The 22,148-nt window shown below is 37.4% G+C and overlaps 1 protein-coding gene across 2 annotated transcripts in view; it reads left to right on the forward strand.

The window, feature by feature from the left end:
• The window catches only part of Edil3 (EGF like repeats and discoidin domains 3), a 413,243-nt gene that overhangs the window by 252,333 nt on the left and 138,762 nt on the right, over positions 1-22,148 (forward strand). For both annotated transcript variants that reach the window (XM_004651638.2, XM_045133604.1), the window contains one exon: positions 526-639. In XM_004651638.2, coding sequence (XP_004651695.1) covers positions 526-639 — 114 coding nt within the window. The remainder of the gene's footprint in view (positions 1-525; positions 640-22,148) is intronic.

Raw genomic sequence — 22,148 nt, forward strand, 5'->3', positions numbered from 1 at the left:
TCATCGTGTACATTCATTTCACTTTGCATGTAACGAGCTTCAGCTATTAACTCTAATTTGCTTCTCATCATATTCATCAAAGGCAAACTATTTAGAAACTAAAACATCTTTGTCAGTTAGAATTTTAATGAATTGGGATGAAATGAGACAGTGTTAATTGGCAGTTGTAGCTGTGGGGTGGTTTCTAGATCTTGTAAGTGAAACCAATTCATCTCCCTACCGGGGTTAATTTGTTTGATTTAATTCTAAGGATACACTGACTAGTTCCCCAACCTACTCACACTGATTTTTCAGGATTAGAGAATGGTTTAGTTATGTTGGTCTTTCATCCGGATTTTCAGTTCTATGCAAAATATATATTTTTTTTAAATGAACTGTTGGTTTAAGCAACATGTGTATAACTGAAACATATATGTATATTCAAAGGGATAGCATTTCTGGGGATTTTTATTTAAAATACCTAAATTTTCTTCAAATCTAATTATGTATGTCAATAATTATCTTCCCTTGTTTGGTTTTCCTCAGACATAAATGAGTGTGAAGCTGAGCCCTGCAGAAATGGTGGAATATGTACAGACCTTGTTGCTAACTATTCCTGTGAGTGCCCAGGAGAGTTTATGGGGAGAAATTGTCAATATAGTAAGTATTTGCATCCACGCGTACACAAACTCATTTACATAGCCTCCATTTATTTTGGGATCTAGGCCAAAATCAATGTCATTTGCTTCTCTAGCGCCTAATTGATTGAAATGGCTCATTGCATGTGTTAGTTTTAACACACACTTACTCTCTAGGGTATGCCTCAGTGCACAGATATGTAAGAGCAGTAACTGTGATCTGAAAACAATGGCAAAAACATATCATAAATTGAAGTCCATCTCTCCATGAATCCTATGTTGGCTTTTGAGTATCTATTCAATTAAATCTACTCTTCAAGAGGGATTACCTAGGGTTAGACAGGCACTGAACTTAGATAGCCTCTTTCAAAAAAAAAAAAAAAAGCAATATCCGTATAGCTTTTACATAATATGTATTTGTCCTCTTAGATGTCTAGGATATCAGCAATTTGAGAAGATGGGTCAATTGGCAGGATAACTCTTTACTTGAAGTACTTATAAAGAGGCAGAAAATACTCTTCAAGATTGTTTTTTAAAGCAATCTTACCCTGGATCTGTAGAACTGAATTAAATCCCCTCTGTCCATAAACTGTGTCTGGTTTGAATGTTCATCCTAATATGGTGGTGCTGACTGTAATATCATCTTAGCACTGAATCCCCCACTAAAGTCATCATGTTGACTATTATAAAAAACCTTAGTACTGAATCCCCCACTAAAATCATCACATTGACATTGCAGAAAACCTTTAGACCAGGGGAGGAAAACAACCTCGTGCTTAAAATAACTGAAGACAGATACTGAGCATGAATTTGTGAAGAAAACTCAGGGAGATTATACGGATGAAAAGGGCAGTTTAAAGAAGCAGGGGAAAAACTATACAACCAAATCCAAGTATTGCCGAGCCAAATAAAATAGCAACTACCCCATGAAGCCATGAAGCACTTACTTGACTAAGTGGGACTTTATCTCAAGCTCAGGTTTTGCTTGTCTTTTGTCAGCCCCAGACTGAGCCCTTGCATTCTTCATTTATTCATTTCATGGAGTCATGAAGTTAGCTTCACAGACACCTCGCTGCAGTTTCACTGAAACCACCTCCAAATATGTAAAAGTGATCACTTCATTAAGCTGGTGATTACTAAATGAGTCAGCCAACCACATTCACATTTGTGCAGCCAAACGTTCTGGATTAAAGGAAATCTTCGAGAATTGGGACTCCGTCAGAGTTTGTAATGGAGCCCAACCACCTCTGACTGGGAGGGGACCAAACCAGGGTGGCCAAATGCTGACATCTTCCCATTCCCCTGACATGTCCAAGCGAGTACGTCATGAGAAGTGGTTGTAGGTCAAGTGCTGGTCTGAGTAGGTTTGTCTCTGTCTCTCAGAATGGCTTGAAGAAATGGCGTCTGAGAATGTGAACGTCATAGGTAGAGTAGAGGTCAGAACTGATTGTTTGGGAATAGGCTCTTTTGAGACAGACTGTGTAAGGGAGATACCCTTGACCTCTGAGCTGTCCAAATAGCATCTGAGCAGCATGGCTGCCACCAGATACCAGCAGGATATTGAAAACACTGGCTAAAGCCTCTTGATCCCACACCAGAGGAGTTTGTCAGGTGCTCACATCTCAAAACGCCCTTGACAAGAAAGAACCCTGACTATATATATGGGAAGCTGGTTGGCAACTTAATTATCATTAGTTTTTGAATCGTGTCTCTAATATTTTGCTTTTTAAATATCCTTTTAAAATATACTTTTATTTATTTATTTGAAAGGGAGAGAGAAAGAAGCAGATAGCAAAAGAGAGAATGCTTATGCCAGGGCCTCCAGCTGCTGCAAACGAACTCCAGACACTTGTGCCACCTTGGATATCTGGCTTACATAGGTCCTGGGAAATCAAACCTGGATCTTTGGCTTGGAAAATGAGTGCCTTAACCACTGGGCAATGTTTCCTAAGGTCCTTTGTTTTTTTCTTGACTAGATTTTAAATGTTAATTATCTACATTTAAATTCAGACCATTAATAGGAACATACAAACAATTGCCTTCCTGGTTTGGCATGAGCCAAATACATTCTGTATTTCCTTTTGTCATGTCCATGGTCTGAAAAAAAGCTCAGAGTCCTTTAACAAAAATGGTAATGTGTGTTTCTATCATTGTGCTTGTTTTTATTTCTTTTATTCCCCAAAGAGTATAATAAATTAAGAAGCCTCATATTGTTTAGGTTTGTGAGGATATGGTTCTGCTCTGTGATCTTGTAGAATAATAGACAAGTAAAAATAGAAAAGTCCATTGAAGATTTGCACAAAGCCTTGAAAACATAGATGACTTACTGTCTCCTGGGATTCATAGAAGTATCATCAGTTTGCAGGTGATACTAGCTGTAAGTCACCTGAAGGTAGCTTCGTAGAAGGTGACATTACATAGATTAAAGCCAATGTTCTGGCTTCTGTCCTATGGTAAAATTAATGAACTTTCTTCTAAGCTTTACATTATTTCTCAGCTTACACCATTAGCAGAGAGAAGGGCATGGTGGAGAAAATTTACTGAGTACTACTATCAAATTACACCAGGAGGACTCATGCTACTTCTCTGGGGTTCAATTCTAAACTGTTCAGTATATTTCTGAGCATCTACCCTCATCATTGTGTTGCTTGGCTCAAGTTTCTTATTTCTACTAATGCCAATATCTTCATGGAATGTCATAGTTCAGATTGATTTTCAAATGATACCATTTTTCAACAAAGCTCCAAATAATAAATAGTAAAAAATTATTAAAAAGAATATAATTTATGTAAGTGTCCACAAATGGTGAAAGAGAAAAGGTTAAAATAAGCTACACATAAGTTTATAATAAACATCGATTATAAATATTAATTATCCCTCAATGTATTTTTCATGTTAATATAATTAAACACAATAGAAAAAATTACAAATTAATATAAACTTTCCACAAAGGAAGTAACTTAATACTAAGAGTTGGACTATGTTATCATTCTTTTCTCTGTGCATTTTGGATTTTAAAAAATAGACCTATATTACCTTTCTAATGTGAAAATAATTTTAGTTTGAGTGAATTCTTAGTGAGAGATTACTAGGTATGTGACAGTTATTCACTGCACATCGTTATTTACTTAAAAAGTCTGCTTTTGTGTCTATGCTTGCACATCCTGTGTCTATACTTGCAAAATATCCTGGAAGGTGAATGACAGAAATAAATGGAATATAAGTAAAGGAAAGTGTACAATGGTTAGCAGGAGTGCCCACTCGCGGCCCGCAGGCATCACGGGACAGCCCAGCACAGGTACAGATCCGATATTGTGTCACAATGTCAGAGGACACCCTGTAAGGCATAGAAGACCAGCAGGTTACAGAAGTACAACGGAAGGGAAAGGATGGAGAAGGGAAAGGAATAAGACGTGCTAAGACCCATGTCTCACAGAAAGCTCTGACAAATGCTCACACATGTTCCCACATTCCTACCTGCAGAAGTACACACACGCACCCTTTGGACAGGTTTTTTTTTGTTGTTGTTGTTGTTTTTTCCCCTAATCGTGGGGAGTAAATTCTTAGAAGGTAACAGTACTTTTCACAGACAAAACTCCAACATTATCAACGGGTTTGGAGGAGAATTTATACATGTGCTCCTTCCAGATTGGGCTCCTCCCAGCCATGATAGGGAAACCATGAACAAACAGGCTTTATGTGTCACTTTGCAGACCAGCCTTCCAATTTTCTGAAGTCAGCAGAGACAAAATCTTACTCTGTTGTTTGGAGACTTCCAGGACCCGCCCTTATCCCACCATACTCCCTCAGCTCTCAGACCCCCTCCTAGAATTCTCTCTGTCGTACATACTTGAGGCCTGCGACCTCTGTCTAAGGCACACCTGGTCATCTTGCCCTAGGGCAATTGTCCCTCTATTATTTTCCCCAGGACATTCTCTGCTGTGACACACTCCATTATTTACTTCATGCCATTTGCCTAAAAGACATCTTTTCAATGACGCCTTCCATGGCTTGTCCACTTCTGTACTTTATATTTTTCCTTCACGTTAATTAACATGCATTTTCTCATTAGTGCTTTATTTATTGACTATTCCCTTAGTAGAATTCATGTTCCAAGTGTGGAAAGTTTACTTTTCCAATCATAATTGCTAGAAGAGAACTGACACATGGAACATACTTAATAATCTGTCGGTGTCTTTAACTATGGGAGTGATGTCTGAGTTGTCTTCGTTTCTTCCATAAGCATCAAGTTATTATTAAACTGATTTCCCATTTCTTATCTAAAGAACTTCTTGTCAATAAAACAAGATGCAATCTAGCATATAAGATGACATTCAGTAAACACTGAGAGAAAATTGAATTGTTTTTACATGAGCTTGATAAAATAGTTTATAACTCTAAATTGCAATGAGTTCATGCAAACACATTTAAAAAAAAGAAAGAAAGAAAACTGATACTGAGACTACTTCTCTTTCTAGGCTATTTCTACATAGAGGTATTTAGATTACTTACACCACATAACTTGTCATCCATTTAAAATAACTTAGTAGGCAAATGTGATCCAATGTTCTAGGTATATACCACCACCAATAAGCCTTGGAAATATGAAAGTTCTAATGGTGGTGGTTCAGGGTGTAGGTATGTTCTAGAAACCATGCCCAGCATACAAAGGGCTTTGTGTTGATCTCAAGTACTGAATATAAAAAAAGAAAGAAAGAGAGAGAGAGAGAGAGAGAGAGAGAGAGAGAGAGAGAGAGAGAGAGAGAAAGAAAGAAAGAAAGAAAGAAAGAAAGAAAGAAAGAAAGAAAGAAAGAAAGAAGGAAAGAAAGAAAGAACTGAAGTAATTGTGGAAAAATTTTGTCTTATTGCATAGACTGATCTTACAGTCTACATTAAAAAAAAAAGGAAGAACTCACCTCAGATCTTAGCTTTTCTCTGGTTTTCCCTAATATTTCCACTTTATGGTGTGTTTTAAGTCTGATTTGCCAATAAAGTTAAGTGAAGTGATTGAATATGACTGACATTTGCAACATAAATATATTTATTTAATTTAATGAAACCAAAACAAGGTGTTTGAGTGGCAAAAATAACAAATATTACAAAGTAATCAGGTGGATTATTTCTTAGCAAGGATACTTTGTTTAATGTTGTTATTGGGAACGTTTGGTTTATGAGGAAGAAATCCATATCTAACCTTATCCATTATGATCTCATCCATGAGTATGTAGTAACAATCATACAAATCTGTCACGCAATGAACATTTTTGATACCATGCAGTTATATCAAATATTAAGAACAGCCATTGGTGGACATGCCCACAGTTCCAGAATCAGCAGCAAAACGATCATTGTAAGTTCAAGGCCAGCCTGGTCTGCATGTCGATTTCCAGGCATGCCAGCATTGCACAGAGATCCTTTCTCACCTCCCACATCCCCTGCCAAGGTGCTGCTTAATAGTTATTATTACATTTTCCTGTAAAAAGTCTCTGTATTTACTAATTCCGTTTACTAATATGAAATTGTTAATTATTTCTAACATATTTCTAGTTGTGTTAAGGGAATATAATATCAGATATCTTGATATGTTTATATTTACTTTAACAGATATTATTTTGTTTATTTTTCATTTATTGTAAGGGACTTGATTAAGTTTTATTTATTTATTTTTTCTCAATTGAAATTGCTTTTGATTGACATATGAATATCTTTTAGGTGTCCTTATACTATTTATTAAAACATAACTGCAGAAGTCCTCTAATTAAAGTCCTCAAATAGATTCCCTTGATGCTCTTAAATTACATAAGCTCAGGTGCACAGGCAGCTATATTAATAAACAGCTTAAAAGGGAGATGATGATCACCTGGAATGAGAGAAGCCCATTCTTATAAGAATAGATATGCAGCGCCATGTATGTTGAACAGAAAGTGATGTTCACCCGAGAGGAAATGCAGGATAAAATTATAGTACATTAGTTAACTCATCTGAAAATAACTAGAACTGGTTTCATTTATTGCTCTGTGTCACTCACAAAAGCCATATATGTTTCCCTCTTGGGTGTTTAAATGTGACATGATTAAATTTTAGGAATGACATTCAAATTCATTTTCATCATAGATACTGTTTATAGATTAAACATAGTTACCAAGGGACCTCTTATAATACAAAAATCCCCAAACTATTATGCCAACAGGAATTAAGATGTGAATGATTTCAGAGAGCTTTATTAAAAATAAAAACTGTACTCTTCAACTGAAAATCAAGTGATACTTTAAAATGTCAAATTGATCTAGCCTTCTAAACTTTACAAAATACATCATATAATTATGTGGTACATTGCTTCTAAAATTCTATCTGTAAGTTCATAAAAACAAGATATGATACATGTGAATATTATAAAATTATAAATAAAATAATTATAAATAAAATAAAATAAAATTATAAATAAAATAATTATAAATAAAATAAAATATAAATTATAAATTAGATGTCCTTGTTTGACCAGCCATCACTTTAAACTTTCACAAAAAATGAATATCTTTTATTCATTACAAATACACACTCATTCAAAATGTATTATTTATGTGTATATATGAATGTTTATCCTTTTATTTCCATGATTATGACCAGGTTTATGTTTTTTTAATCTTGCTTACTCAATGAAAGTTGATAAAATATCTGATGAAGAAATAAATGCCAAATGTCTGTTATATCCAATTAATGTTTTTGCAAAGGTGAAGATGTAATGACATACACACTCTAATGGCACACACCCTTTTGCCTAGCTGCATCTTTTCACCCACAATCACATGAAAATGTTGATATTAATGCTGAATTTCATTCTGTGCCAAGGTTTGTCCTAAATAATTTAAATATCAAATTATTTAATCTCAGATCTCTTTGAAACAGTTACTATTCATTTCTACTTTGGGGGTAGAAAATTGGGCTATTGAGTGATTAAGTGATTTGCTTAAGTTTCCATGGCTAGTCAACTACTGAGTTTGGCCTTAATCCCAGCCATGGCAGCTGCATAACCTGCGATCCAAAGTACGGTATGGTCCTGCCCCTTGCAGAGTGGCAATGCATTTGTTATACCTACATTATCACGCACTTGCATTGATGAGTGTCCTTGGCCAGTGGCCCAATTCAGGAAAATAACAAAGGCTTTGCATTCAAAGAGAACTGGAGCTCAAAGAACGTGTGTGTGTGTGTGTGTGTGTGTGTGTGTGTGTGTGTGTATACATATATATATTCTTGAGCAAATTAGATGCCCATTCTGAACCGTAGATTCCCCTTTTGCAAATAGATTCATTGTGGTCTACAGAATAAATTAATAGCATGTGTAAACTACATAGTAAACACCCTAGGCAATCAAAGTTCTAAATAATCACATAAATGAATAGATACAAGGATTTTTAGTCATTTGGAAATGAAAAATAACAGTATCCTCAGTTTATTTTTTGTTATAATGTTTATCTAATTTTAAATATAATTAAATACTTAAATATATTGTCCACCTTTAGTATTCATGTGTATGTATTAAGAACAATTTTTGTCAATTGTTCTCAATGATGCTTTGCATACCATGTTTTTCCAGTATGTATGTAAATTAAGGAAATTCTGATATCAAAAAAAAGTTAGAAGAAGAAATACACTCCAAACAAAAACAATGATATGTTACCAGGGTTACTTTTCTTAAGTTGGTGTCAAATGATTTTCTGAACGACAAACACGAAATTTGATTTTTCTGTTTGTATGTTTGCAAATATTATTAGCATTCCTTCTCCTTTATTCCAGTAAATGACAAGTAAAATGCTGCTAGAGGGATGGCTTAGCAGTTAAGGCATTTGCCTGCAAAGCCAAGGGACCCAGGTTTGATTCCCCAGAACCCACGTTAGCCATATGTACAAGGGGGTGCACACATCTGGAGTTCGTTTGCAGTGGCTGGGAGCCCTCGTGTGCCCATTCTCTCTTTCTCTCTCTCCCTCCCTCCCTCTTTATCTGTCAAATAAGTAAATAAAAATAAAAATATTTAAAATGACAAGTAAAATGATGTGGAAGGAGTGATGCAGGTTCTTCTGCACAATAGAAAAATACCTGGCTTATTCTGGACACCATTCAAGAAACCAGTGACAGAGAGACACATGCCACATGCTCTCACTCATATACTGAACATAAAATGTCATGATGAGGTAGAATGGAAGTTACCAGAAGCCAGGGAAATATATTTGGGGTAGAGGGAGTGAAGAAAGGTAGGAATAAGTAGTTCTAGCAAGTATTGCACATTTGTAATGTTTTAGGAGATATAAATTTTAATGTTTCTCCCAAAAAGAAATTATAAACATTTCAGAACTTGTGGGTTTGACCTTAGTTCAACATTATATGCATGTATGGAAATATCATACAGCACTATACTAACTGGAAGAATTTTTTGTGTTTGCAGCTAAAGTAAAGTAAAAAAATAGTAAGATTTGAATCTGAATTCTGTACGTGAGAGGAAACATGAAGTCTTTCTTTCTGAGTCTGGCCAATTTCACCAGAAATCTGTAGTTTTATCCATTTTTCCTACAAATGACATAACTTAGCTCTTCTTCAAGGCTGAGTAAAATTCCATTGTGTATAGAAGTCCTATTTGGTGGTCCCAGCCTTGAATTTTGGAACATGGATTTATGAAATTTTCATAGCCAGAGTTGGCAAGTTTTTGGAGCAGAGGCTGGGCATTGGGAGTTAACTCCTGACATAACACGCCCAGGAGTGTGCAGCCTGAGGAAACACTGAAGAGAAGTCTCGTGTAAGCCCTTAGCAAACCTGCTGCATCACCAGTCAGCACAGTTCTGACCTCACTGGGGCTGTGGCTTCTTCTGGATACATGTACTCATTGGCGTTTCTATTGTACAGGCAAATACTAGTAAGAAATGAATACGCAGGACATTGTGTGAGCAAAGGGTATGGAACTTTTGACTTTGGATAAATCTTAAATATTTGATAAAGGAAGGAATTTAGGTGTGCGGTTTATTGGACTCTGTTGATCCTGAACACACACACAAACACATACTAACACAGATCACAAATGTAGTCACATTAAGCCCACAGGTTGTCTTCAATGGATCTTTGCTCCCTTAGTCGCTAAGCTCATCTTTAGCACAGTGTTCACACTTATGTGTGTGTGCTTGCTCTGAGTCGACAAGTCACTTCAATTTCTTTGGGCAAATAGCCAGAAGTGGGCGAGTAGGATCATGTGATACTTCCACTTTTAGCTTGCGGAGAAAGTAAATTTCACTATGAACACACAAGTTTGAGTGCACACCAGTGGTATCTGAGCGTTCCTTTCCCTCTGCATCATCACAAGCATTTGTTTTCATTTGTTTTCTTGATGGTAGCCATTATGAGCAGGGTAAGGTGGAACCTAATAGGAGAGGAGATATCACTCAAAAGAAGGGAACCAACAGGAAGGGTAAGGGAAAATAAAAGAGTAATAAGATGAGTCCATACTATCAAATTAGAATATGTACATATAGGAAATCCTATAGTTTCCATAACATGCTGATAAATTGTATGCCCACAAAAAAGGAATAGCTTTACAAAGGAAATTCAAATGAGAAATGTTTGTAAGGATGTTAAATGTGAACTAAAGTACACAGAATTGAATGTATCCCATTGTATGATTAACTAACATACAAATATTTACTGAGTTTTTTTTAGCACTTCCATCTAAGTAGTAGGCTGTATGGACATAGGTGAGTGAATCAGATGGATCACCGCAGTACATGAGACTTTATCCTCTACAGCTAAGGCTAGCAGAACAATGAAAATTGGGATGAAATCACTTCTTCCCTTATGCATTACACAGATTACTGGTATGAAAACAAAATGATATAAAGTCTCTTTACAAAACCTGCCAAGCATCATGAAGGCTAACACCAGGGAACTATGCCAAGTGCACCTGGAAGGAAGAAACACTTGATTATGACCAGAAGAAGATAATTGTTCTTACACTAATAGAAAGAAATTGAGAGAGATAAAAGTTTTACAAAGACAACAATAGTGTCAGGAACTAGCAAGGCTTGAATTTTCCCTTTGGCATGTTGAGTTCCTGCTAATTGCCTGTGGACTGTGGACCATTACTCATGCAGTTGTCACCTACAGTGAGGGAACAAGCTGTATCTTATGGCTTCACCTCCACCAACCTGTGGCAAAAGTGCATGAATTCCATGCTGTGGCCACATGGCATAGATGAGTGTAAGAAGCTTTCCCTGGCAGCCTCCGAGGCACCTACCTGTATTTGTGCCAAAAAGTGCATGGTAAAAAGCTGTTGTGGCAAGATGCCTTCATATTTAAGCACAGACCTATCCTTTCCATATCAACAAGATGGTATCCATATTCCAGTGTTGGGTTGATAATATCTAGCCACAGTGGGTTTTGTTGGAACCCCGGGGTACAGTAGCCAGGGTTTATATTGGGCAAGCAGCATAAAAAGAAGATATCACTGAATCCCTGGACTAGGTCAAGTTCAGGCTCCTTAGCCATTAAGAGATGTGCATGTCAGTGACATGGGACATCTCAATGCAGAATGCAGAAGAAGACCTGAGAAGTGGCTCATCGCAAGTAGCTGCAGATTCACCTACATCTTCAACTGTGCTCCCCTATACCAGTTGTGGGTTCTGCACTTGTGAGGGCTCCCAGTCTGCTGAATCCCTAACCCTGCCAATCATGTTCACTAGTGTACTTGACATCCCAACAAAAATATTTAAAAGAAGGTCTGGAGAGATGGCTTAGTGGTTAAAGCAATTGCCAGCAAAGCCAAAGGACCCAGGTTTGATCCCTCAGGACACATGTAATCCCGATGCACAAGGTGGTGCATGCGTCTAGAGTGTGTGTGCAGTGACTGAATGTCCTGCATGCCCACAACTCTCCCTCTCCTTCTCTCTCCCTCTGTCTCTCTCTCTCTCTCTCTATCTCTCTAATAAATAAATAAAAATAAACATAAATTAAAGGAAGAACCCAAAAAGTCCACGGTCTTTGAATAACTGAATATGTACTGGATGAGTAAATCACTGTATCATTTTTTAGTAATATTGTTTACTTTTTAAGCCTTTATAATGTAAGATCAACAAATTATTTTTATAGTCATGACTACTCTGACAACTAATCTTTATACATTATAAGTCCACAAATTGTGTCAATATAAGTATTTTACTTGACATTAATAATGTAATATTAAATCCAACACACATATTATTAACCATATACATCCTTGAATAGAGTTAATTACTTTAAATTTGTTTCTCACATTTCTAACATAATGTGACAGTAGATTTATAAGAGCAAACAAATAGGAAACTGTGAAAATCTACCATTAATTCTTTAGGAAGGAGACAGTCCCTACATCAATACAGGGCAATGTTGCTGCAAAAATAAACTTACAAAAACTTGACTCAAAGACAACACTAAGTTGCATTTTCCAAGTCTGATATGTAAGTTCCATCTTTAATCAGATGCCCCTGAGTATATTTTTTTCATGTTTTAACTGTTTTGCATAGACATGTCTCACTTTGAAAGTTAAATGCTGTTCCTTAAAATGATACTATAGTAAAGGAAAGCTAAAACTATCTTCTAAGTGCTCAAATGGGCATTCTTGGACTTATCAAATAGGTGTAGTGAATTGGAGTCTCATGTCCTTACATTGTTGTATTTGATTGCAAGTAAGCATCCAATGAGATTTTTAAATTTTTATTTTATTTTATTTGAGGGAGACAGAATGACTAAGAGAATGAGGCAAACAGAGAGAGAAAAAGTGAGAATGGGCACTCCATGGCCACCTACCACTGCAAACAAACTCCTAATTCACGTGCCACTTTGTGCCTAGGACCTTATATGAAAACTGGGGAATTGAACCCAGGCCATCAGACTTAGCAAGCAAGTTCCTTTAATGACTGAGTTATCTCTTCCAGTCTTTGGTTTTCAACTTGCAACAACATTCTCATTTTTTCTAAACTACAAAAATACTGTAATTATAACTTAGCCTTGCATTTCGATTCTGGACTAAAACTGATACTAATGTTTTACAATCCTAAAAAAGAAAATGAAGAACACAGAGATCAGGAGAGTCTGGGAACAATAGCAATTAATTTGGTGGTCTTAAAATTTATAGATGTAAAAGGACATTGGAAGTCAGTAAATTTTTCTCAATTTGAAAATATCAGTCGGGTGTGGTGGCGCACGCCTTTAATCTCAGCACTCATGAGGCAGAGGTAGGAGGATCACCATGAGTTTGAGGCCTCCCTGAGACTACATAGTGAATTCCATGTCAGCCTGAACTACAGTGAGACCCTACCTCAAAGAAAGAAAGAAAGAAAGAAAGAAGGGAGGGAGGGAGGGAGGGAGGGAGGGAGGGAGGGAGGGAAGGAAGGAAGGAAGGAAGGAAGGAAGGAAGGAAGGAAGGAAGGAAGGAAGGAAGGAAGGAAGGAAGGAAGGAGGAAAATCTCAATCTCCCCAGTTATCTTTACAACTTACTTTGCACACAAAGGAGGCTTGGGAATTTCTACTCAGGACCTTCCTTCTTTTAGTTGTTGTTGTTTGTTTGTTTATTTGAGGGAGACAGAGAGAGAGAGAGAGAGAGAGAGAAAATGGGCGTGCCAGGGCCTCCAGCCACTGCAAAAGAACTCCCGACGCGTGTGTCCCTTGTGCATCTGGCTAACGTGGGACCTGGGGAACCCAGCCTTGAACCGGGGTCCTTAGGCTTCACAGGCAAGCACTTAACCGCTAAGCCATCTCTCCAGGCCCCCTTCGTTCTTATACAGGAACTTTGTCTTCTTTTATTTACTTTCTTAAGCTCAACAAATACAATTTTACTCTACTTGACTTTCAAAAACTGGGGGTATTGTAGAACTCAAAGACTGTATAATTTAGGGAAAAAGAAAATGTTTCCATAAGAAAAAAAGTCACTATAGGACGAGAACACTTGTACTTCTTTAAAATCTACGTTGCTGGCCAGACATTATCCTCTATAAATACTGACATGGTCCTTTGGCCATTCAGGTGAAATTTAAGGCCTGCATAAATGTGAACCTGAAATAGTTATTTTATAATGTGGAAATAGGGTTGGAGACATGGCTTAGTGGTTAAGATACTTGCCTGTAAAGCCTAAGATCACAGGTTTGACTTCCCAGATCCCATGTAAGCCAGATGTACATGGTGGTGCATGTGTCTGGAATTCATTCACAGTGTCTAGAGGCCCTGGCAACCATCCATTCTGTCTCTCTAATAAATTTATTAAAAAATTAAAAATATTTAATGAAGAAATAGAGCACAGATCCCAGTGTTTTTTCTTTCATCACAAGCATGAATAGAAGAGATAAGTGCCTTTTTAGGACAGTGGAAGGGATATAGATGGTTCCTGATCTTTCCTTGAATGTTCAGAATTTTCCAAATGTTAGCATAATTTGCTGATCTCTATAGGGTTTCAGATGGTCACAGTAAAATTTTACTGGCGACCTGCATCTGAGCTTGGCAGCGGCAACAAAGGTCATGATGCTGACTGGTTTTCATCAGACTCGGCCTCCGTGGCAGAGCGGGCTCCCGCGGGGTAAGACCAGCGCCGGCTGCTGAGCTCCACGCGCAGGGGGGTCTTCAGCTTGCCGGCAGAGGCTCCCTAGTACATCACATGCTGCCAGGCTTGCTGAAGACGCGCTGAGGAAACAGGACTGCTAATGACTGAAAATAGTTAAGGAGCCGTGGGTGATAAGGGTCCCGACTTGCAACTGAGAAGAGAGGGTGACATGGCCACTTTGAGCACTTCAGAGAGAAGGTAGCGCAAGTGCTAGGAAGACTGTGTAAGGCAGACGGGAGGACACAACAATCCGATGAAAGAGTCCCCTGATGCTCAGGATGAAGGTGCTGGACAACTGGAAAATGCAGAAAAAGTCAGGAGCGCGAAACCAGCCTGTGCTACAAGAGCTGCTGTTTGGAACAACAGAAAACAAAAAATAAATAAATAAATAAATAGTAATCCGAGAACCAGGAGAGAATAAAGAATAAGTAAGAGCGAGGAAAAGGAAGTTTCCACAAGAGGAGCTGATAAATGAAATGGAACCCAAGAAAACCGTCCCCCAGTCTGAGTGTGCCGCGCCGAGGGCCCCTAGCTAAGCCGGGGGAGGTGGGACTCGGGCGCATCCCAAGCGCCCAGGCGGAGCAGGTGTGAATGTGAAGCAATAACGCCAGTGAACCTCCCGGGTTCAGGGCTTCGTATCTTAAGCCCTGAAGAGCCATTAAAGCAGCCAAGGTCCTAAAAATAAATTTCATAATAGTTGTTCTAATAGCTTTATCTGGTCAATAATACACATTCTTTTTAGAGCTCTAAAGGGAATGGACACAGAAAGTATCCAACTTAAAAGTAAATTGAACTTGAGGAATATGGTTCTATAAAAATAGGAGAGCCAGTGCAAAGTCAGTAAATCCAATACTGAAATTCAAGGGAAACAGAAGCAGGGGCAAAAAATAAACTATTCTGACAAGAAAAATGGAGAGAGCTATAGTTATATAAGGCAGCCTATAAATACTCAGCACTATTATCTAACTACAAAACACCAAGAAAAGGAAAATGCAGCTTTTAGCACACAGAAATCCTGAGATATTTGTGGGGTTTGTTCAAACTAAAATTCTCTTTACATTTTTCTGGTGCATTTGAGCAGGCACACAGTGTTTTAAATATTCATAAAATGATGATTTAGTATGTAAGTGTTTCATGTTTGCTGAAAGCTAACTTAACAATGTCATTTCCTTTCTATAAGAATTACTCCTGAATGCCACCACTGCTAACATGATTCTTTTTCACAGAATATGAGCATATTTTTTCTAAAAGAATTAATTTAAGTGCCTTCTCAGTTCCTTTCTTTTAAATCCCCAATACAAAGCTTTTAACCTAGACATGGCCTTTATCACATGGCTGGATAAAGGTGTCTATGTTCTTTGATGAAACAGAACCACAAAAAAAAATCATATATTATTAATAGCTGCCCCAAACTCAGATTTTTTAATCATTTATAAGCATAGTAAATAACTACTCATATCTTTAGCAGTATCTGTGACTTTATCAGTAAATGAAATTAAAGACATTTTCATTTCACATTATAATTGATTCAAATATGTAAAATGTTTTTGGATTTTTACTAACATGAATCTATTAGAGATCTGCTACTATCTCTTTTACTTACTATATTAATAAATAAGCACACATAAGCATATATTCTGTATTTTAGTATACTTTGTTAGTTACCTTTTCTGGGCGAGAAGCATGGAGCCACCACACTATAGAAACCATATGGGAGCTACTTTTCATTTCTTTGTATATTATTTCCTTTATTCTTCAAAGAAATTATTCAAAGGGTCTCTATGCTTCATGGCTAACAAAAGGGTTGATATCATAGGAAAGGCTTAGAACCCTTGGTTCATAGTTTAACTTTTTCCAAAGGTATATTTCCTCTGTAAAATGTGATTGAACTTTTGGAGATAAAAGTTATTAATGAGCATGTTCACTCAGTGTCTACCTGTTACTAGTCTTTTGAGTGAGGTTTTTGTTCACCTCTATGTCCATGTATAAAATCATCTCAAAAAGTGATGTGTACTAATCCCTAATTTGTCCTTGTGTTCACAGAAGTTTTACTAACAGAATTGATCTTGATGGAACTCATTCTTACTTCTGACCTGCAGTGCAGATTTAGGAAGGTTACAACCTGTGGAGAGGGTGTGTATTCTAGCACTACCCAAGGAACTCTGAGCTGTCTTTACAAACAAGGGAGAGCTAACTCGAGTAGGCACCGTCTAACTGCCCACCACGTTCCCTGCCCCCTCCCCAGCCATAGCTGGTTCCACGACTGGGAAGACAATTTCTCTTTGTGTAGATGTCAATAACCAATGGAGATATTTGCTTTTCTGTGCCATTTACACAGAGTAACACAGCTGACACTGACATCCATCCAGAGCCTCCCACCACTCCTCACGAGGGCGGGGTCAGGCGGGCATCTCTTGTCACGGACACACTTTTGTTTAGTGGGCATATCAGATTCACTGCATCGTTACTACTCCACTCATAATTAATAGTTTACTGCCTTTCTTAGATCAGAACTCACTTGCACCCAGATTTTTTTTTAATTAATCCATAAAAGCAAGACACTTGTTTGGCCTTTAAAGAAGTAATATTCTTATGTACTCAAGCATAAAATGGAAATAATGACTGGTTGTCAAACAACTTATATATTTGTCAGGAGTATGGTAATATAATTATGCTATAGGCAGACACAGATATCAAAATATACAATACATAATTTTTGATATAAAGACATCTGAAGTGTTGCTTTCATGCTCTTTTGTCTGTTTTTTTTTTTTTTTTTTCTGATTCTCAGTTGAAAGGACACTTTCAAGACCTTATGTGGACTGAACTGTGGAGAATGCTGGTCTTTTTGTCATGCTTGCTCCTCCCATGGTGCCATTTCTTGATTACAAGGGTTTCAGAAGAGTTTTGCTTCCCAAGTACTTTACCTCTCTTTCTGATGTTAAAAAATGGAAAAAAAAATGCATTTCATTTAATGATATTCCTCAATTGTAACAATAATTTTACTTGACATGTCTTCTCAAAATGCATGATAAATTGTCCAGTGGATTGTATATGAAGACCTTAATAATAACACAAGAAAGTAGGTAGGGCCTGGAGAGGTAGCTCCCTGATAAGTGCTTGCCATGCAAGCGACAAGATCTGAGTTTCAACGCGAGTATATGCTTACATCCCAGGCGTTGTGGTGCGTGATTGGCAGTCCCAGTGCTGGCCAGCAGGGTCTTGATCCCTGAGGCTCCTGACTAGCTGACTTCCCAGCCAAGTCGGTGAGCTCCAGGTCCAGTGAAGAGAAACTATCTAAAAATTAAGTCAGAAAGTGATTGAAGAAGATGCCTGATGCCAACCACTGGCCCCACACGGATGTGCGCACGCGTGCGCACGGGAGCACACATGTACATGCATACCACACATGCACGTGCTGTGAGGAAGAAAGCAGATCATGAACGGGCCTTAGTAGAGAAGCAGTTCACTTGGCATTTGTTGACTCCTTTTCCTGGTGTTGTACCAGCATTTTGACCACATGTAGGATTTTGAGTAGTGTAATAGACTTTATCGTAAAAGCTTTTGCAAGCTTGTTCATAACACAAAACTACCAAAATTGCCACAAAGCTCTTAATTGGGTCCTTTTTTAGTTTGGCTCAGACATAAAAAGTAATAGTATATTTTATGTTCTTGTTTATGTATTATTAACTTCACAACATTTCAAAGTAATATGTAAAATCTACTTAGTGAAATCAGTTAGCATGATATTAGAAAGTTTATTTTCTAAAACATAGTACCAAATAATTTCAATCAAATACCAGCATACCACTTCAAAAAGGAGAAAAATATCCTGTTGGAAATTTGATGACACGTGTGCTTAGGATAGTCTTTTAAACTCTTCAGCCTTGGGCTGGAGAGATGGCTTAGCAGTTAAGCACTTGCCTGTGAAGCCTAAGGACCCAAGTTCGAGACTCAATTCCCCAGGACCCACATTAGCCAGATGCACAAGGGGCGCACTCGTCTGGTGTTCATTTATAGTGGCTGGAGGCTCTGGCGTGCCCATTCTCTCTCTATCTGCCTCTTTCTCTCTCTGTCTATTGATTTTAAATAAATAAATAAGAATAACAGAAAAAAATTTATTATTATTATTTTTTGTTTGTTTTTGAGGTAGGATCTCACTTGAGCTCAGGCTGACCTGGATTTTACTATATAGTTTCTGAGTGGCCTCAAACTCATGGTGATCCTCCTACCTCTGCCTCCAGAGTGCTGGGATTAAAGGCGTGTGCCACCATGCCTGACTCCTTCAGCCATTTTTTTCCATTTAAATGTAATGTATAGCCGTGTGCGGTGTAACATTCCTTTAATTCCAACACTCAGGAAACAGAGGTGAGTGGATCATAGTGAGTTCGTGGTCAGCCTGGACCTACAGGGTGAGTACCAGGTCCACCTGGAGTAGAGTGAGGTCATACCTCAGAGAACAACAACAACAACAACAAATTGTAATGTGTATCAAAAAGAATACTTCGAAAAAATAAAAATATAAAAATCAACAATTTACTTTTTTCCATTTGAAATGAAGTCCATTCCAATCTACCAGATGTACCATACCCCCAAATACTATGCAACTAACCCTTTACTTACAAGTGTATCTCTGTTTCCAGTGTGCACTAAATCATTTCTAGATCTAAATTTATCAGAAATGTCATTTATTCTCCGCTGTATTGACTGCCCTCCCTTCTGTAACATTGAAATATGCTCCCTATAAGTTAAATACTTGAAACATTTGGGAAGTTGACTAGGTAACTAAGCTGTCTGTGAGTTTAGTAAGAACTGTCCACAGAGATAGGAGCCTTACCAGTTAGAAGTGATGTAAGAGTGGTTAGCTAACTTCTACTTATTCAAACATACGAGCATGCAGCTATTCAACCCTAATTTGAATGTAGTTTTAAAAAGACGTTAGTAAACTGATATTAACCTTATAATTTTTAGCACCATTAGAGTGAATGAGAGTTGCTGATTTACATTCTAGTCACAGCTTCTCTATTCCCAAGAATATAACAGCTCTTGCAGTTTTTGAAATTTCAAGAGCTGCCTAGAAAACAAAATTGGTGACAAGGCTGCTTTCATTACTGACTGCAGGGTTTTTCCAGCATTGCACCACACCGTCACAACACGCGATCCGTGGTGGACATCAAAGCTTGCAGCACACAGTGATGGCTCAGTGAATCATTCTTTTGGTTGATTAGTTTTTTGTTTTCTTTTTAATGAGGAAATGGCACAAAAAGTGACTTTTTAAATGATTGCAAAACGTAGAAAGAAATTGCAATTAATGGATTTACATTAAAACTTGACTACAGTTCTGGGGAGATGGCTCAAATGTTAAAGGTGCTTGCTTACAAAAGTTCAGTACCCCAGTACCCACATAAAGCCAGACGCACAAAGTGTACATGGCTGTGGGCACCTGGCATTCATCGGTGGTGGCAAGAGACCTAGGTGTTGCCGTTACACCATCTTCTCTCTCTCTCTCTCTCTCTCTCTCTCTCCCTCTCTCTCTCCCTCTCTCTTTCTCTCTCTAAGTAAAATCGTTTTATATGTATTTAAAACTATGATCATGGTATTATGGAAGTTGTCAATAAAAACTTAAAAATAAATAAGTGAATAAAATGTGTAAGTACAGACGGTGAACCTTGGATCCACATTAAAATGAATATGGAAGAAGATATTATTATTTGGTTGAGTGAAAATAAACTTGAAAAGAAAGAGAAAACAGATTTGTAGAAATCCTTGAAGGAAAAAGTTTGCTTTATTCCTTGTTTATGGCTCACAGGCTATAAAATGATGTGAACTTTAAACTAGATACGGCTGAGACATCCCTAGTCGTAAAATTACTTTCAGCCTTGAACATGTGAAGTGGGAAATGTTCTACCTCCGCCTTGCACAAAGAAGAGGTATCATGTATATTTGTGCAATGCTGAATGAGAAAGAGTTTATCTCCAAAATCTATGGCAGAATTAACAGGAAAAGAGAACAAAAGTAAAATGTCTGCATTATGATTCACTACTCTGTATCTTTATAAACTGGTGGCCAATTACACAGCTTATCTTTTTTTTTTTGTTTGCTTATGTTTATTTATTTATTTGAGAATGACAGACACAGAGAGAGAGAGAGAGAGAGAGAGAGAGAGAGAGAGAGAGAGAGAGAGAGAGAGAGAGAATGGGTGCACCAGGGCCTCTAGCCACTGTAAACAAACTCCAGATGTGTGCACCACCTTGTGCATCTGGCTAACGTGGGTCCTGGGGAATCCAGCCTCGAACCGGAGTCCTTAGGCTTCACAGACAAGCGCTTAACCAGTAAGCCATCTCTCCATCCCATGCAGTTTATCTTTTTTCTAGTTTCCCAGTACCCCTTAAGGAATATATAGCAAACAAATTTTCCTGCACAGCTCATCAAAAGGATGACTTATTAGTAAAGGACACTTTTGGAAGAGCAGCACAAATTAAGTATATAATATTCACATTGAAAGAAATCAACCTGAAACACACCAAGGGAGATTGTGTGCATTGTGTTGAGCCTTGATTGAAAGAATTGGTTTTATGTTTGAGTCTTGTTACCACTGGTCAGTATAAAAAATGTAAAAAATACACCAGTCTATCAGTCAGCACAACTAATATTAACACTTGCTTGAAATAATTTACAATATGATAAAGAAGATAGATTTATGTTTAAAATGCACATAAAATGATATTTAAATGCAAAAACATATATTTAAAAGATGATATCTATTATGAAATGGACTTCGGTATCTTTTTATCTCATTTTTTGTTTATTTTTATTATTTATTTGAGAGCGATAGACAGAGAGAGAAGGAGGCAAAGAGAGAGAGAGAGAGAGAATGGGCTTGCCAGGGCCTCCAGCCACTGCAAACAAACTCCAGACATGCACGCCTCCTTGTGCATCTGGCTAACGTGTCCTGGGGAATCGAGTCTCGAACCGAGCTTCGAACTGGGGTCCTTAGGTTCACAGGCAAACGCTTAACCACTAAGCCATCTCTTCAGCCCTTCAGTATCTTTTTGTACCTCAGGATCTGTATGATTAAATCAAGTGAAGTGGACAGGCACGAATCTGACACAGTACAGATGGCAAAAGTGGTTCAAATACAGTCATCTAAGTAAAATTTATGTTAACATATCCAGTACAGCATTGCTAACATGTGAATGTTAAGCAATTAAGCAGTTTACCCTTATGCTCTGAATGATTGAGACTCATTAAGGAAATGTGGATTTAGGAGAATGAAATGGATAAATATTCAGAAAACTTTCTCTGAAATTATCATGTAAGATTAATGAAAGGTAAGAAACAGGAGCTACTGTAAACCATGAGATCCTCAGCTGTGAAAATATTGGCTCCATAAGAAAAGAAAGACTGAAGGGATAACTTAAACAATAAAATCAGTCATGGCTCTTTGTAAGTAATATAATCAACATTTATTTATAACTTAATTTCAAAATATCCAGTCTTTTTCAAACATTTTACAATCAATAACTTATGGCTAACATCAATATTTAACTAGTCATCTTTGGCAACTCTGTAAGGAGACAAAAGGAAAATAATAGAGTGGTTAGATCCATACTCCAAAGGGTTGCTTAGCACAAGACACACATAGCATAATTGCTGATGTTAGCTTCATGTGTGAAATGAAGGGTAATTCTATAAATTACAGATGGTATAGAATACCATTTATAACATGCTATAGATTCTAATAAGATATGATTTAAAAATTTAAAACAAATTAAAACAGAATAAAATTGGAGCTCAATACTCTGTTACTAACATTATATACTTATTTATTCATTATTTATTTATTTGAGAGAGACAGAGAACAGGTACGCCAGGGCCTCATGCCACTGCAAATCAACTTCAGACACTTGTGCCCCCTTGTGCAT

This window comes from Jaculus jaculus, chromosome 14 (assembly GCF_020740685.1).
Source record: "Jaculus jaculus isolate mJacJac1 chromosome 14, mJacJac1.mat.Y.cur, whole genome shotgun sequence".
Taxonomy (NCBI): Eukaryota; Metazoa; Chordata; class Mammalia; order Rodentia; family Dipodidae; genus Jaculus; species Jaculus jaculus.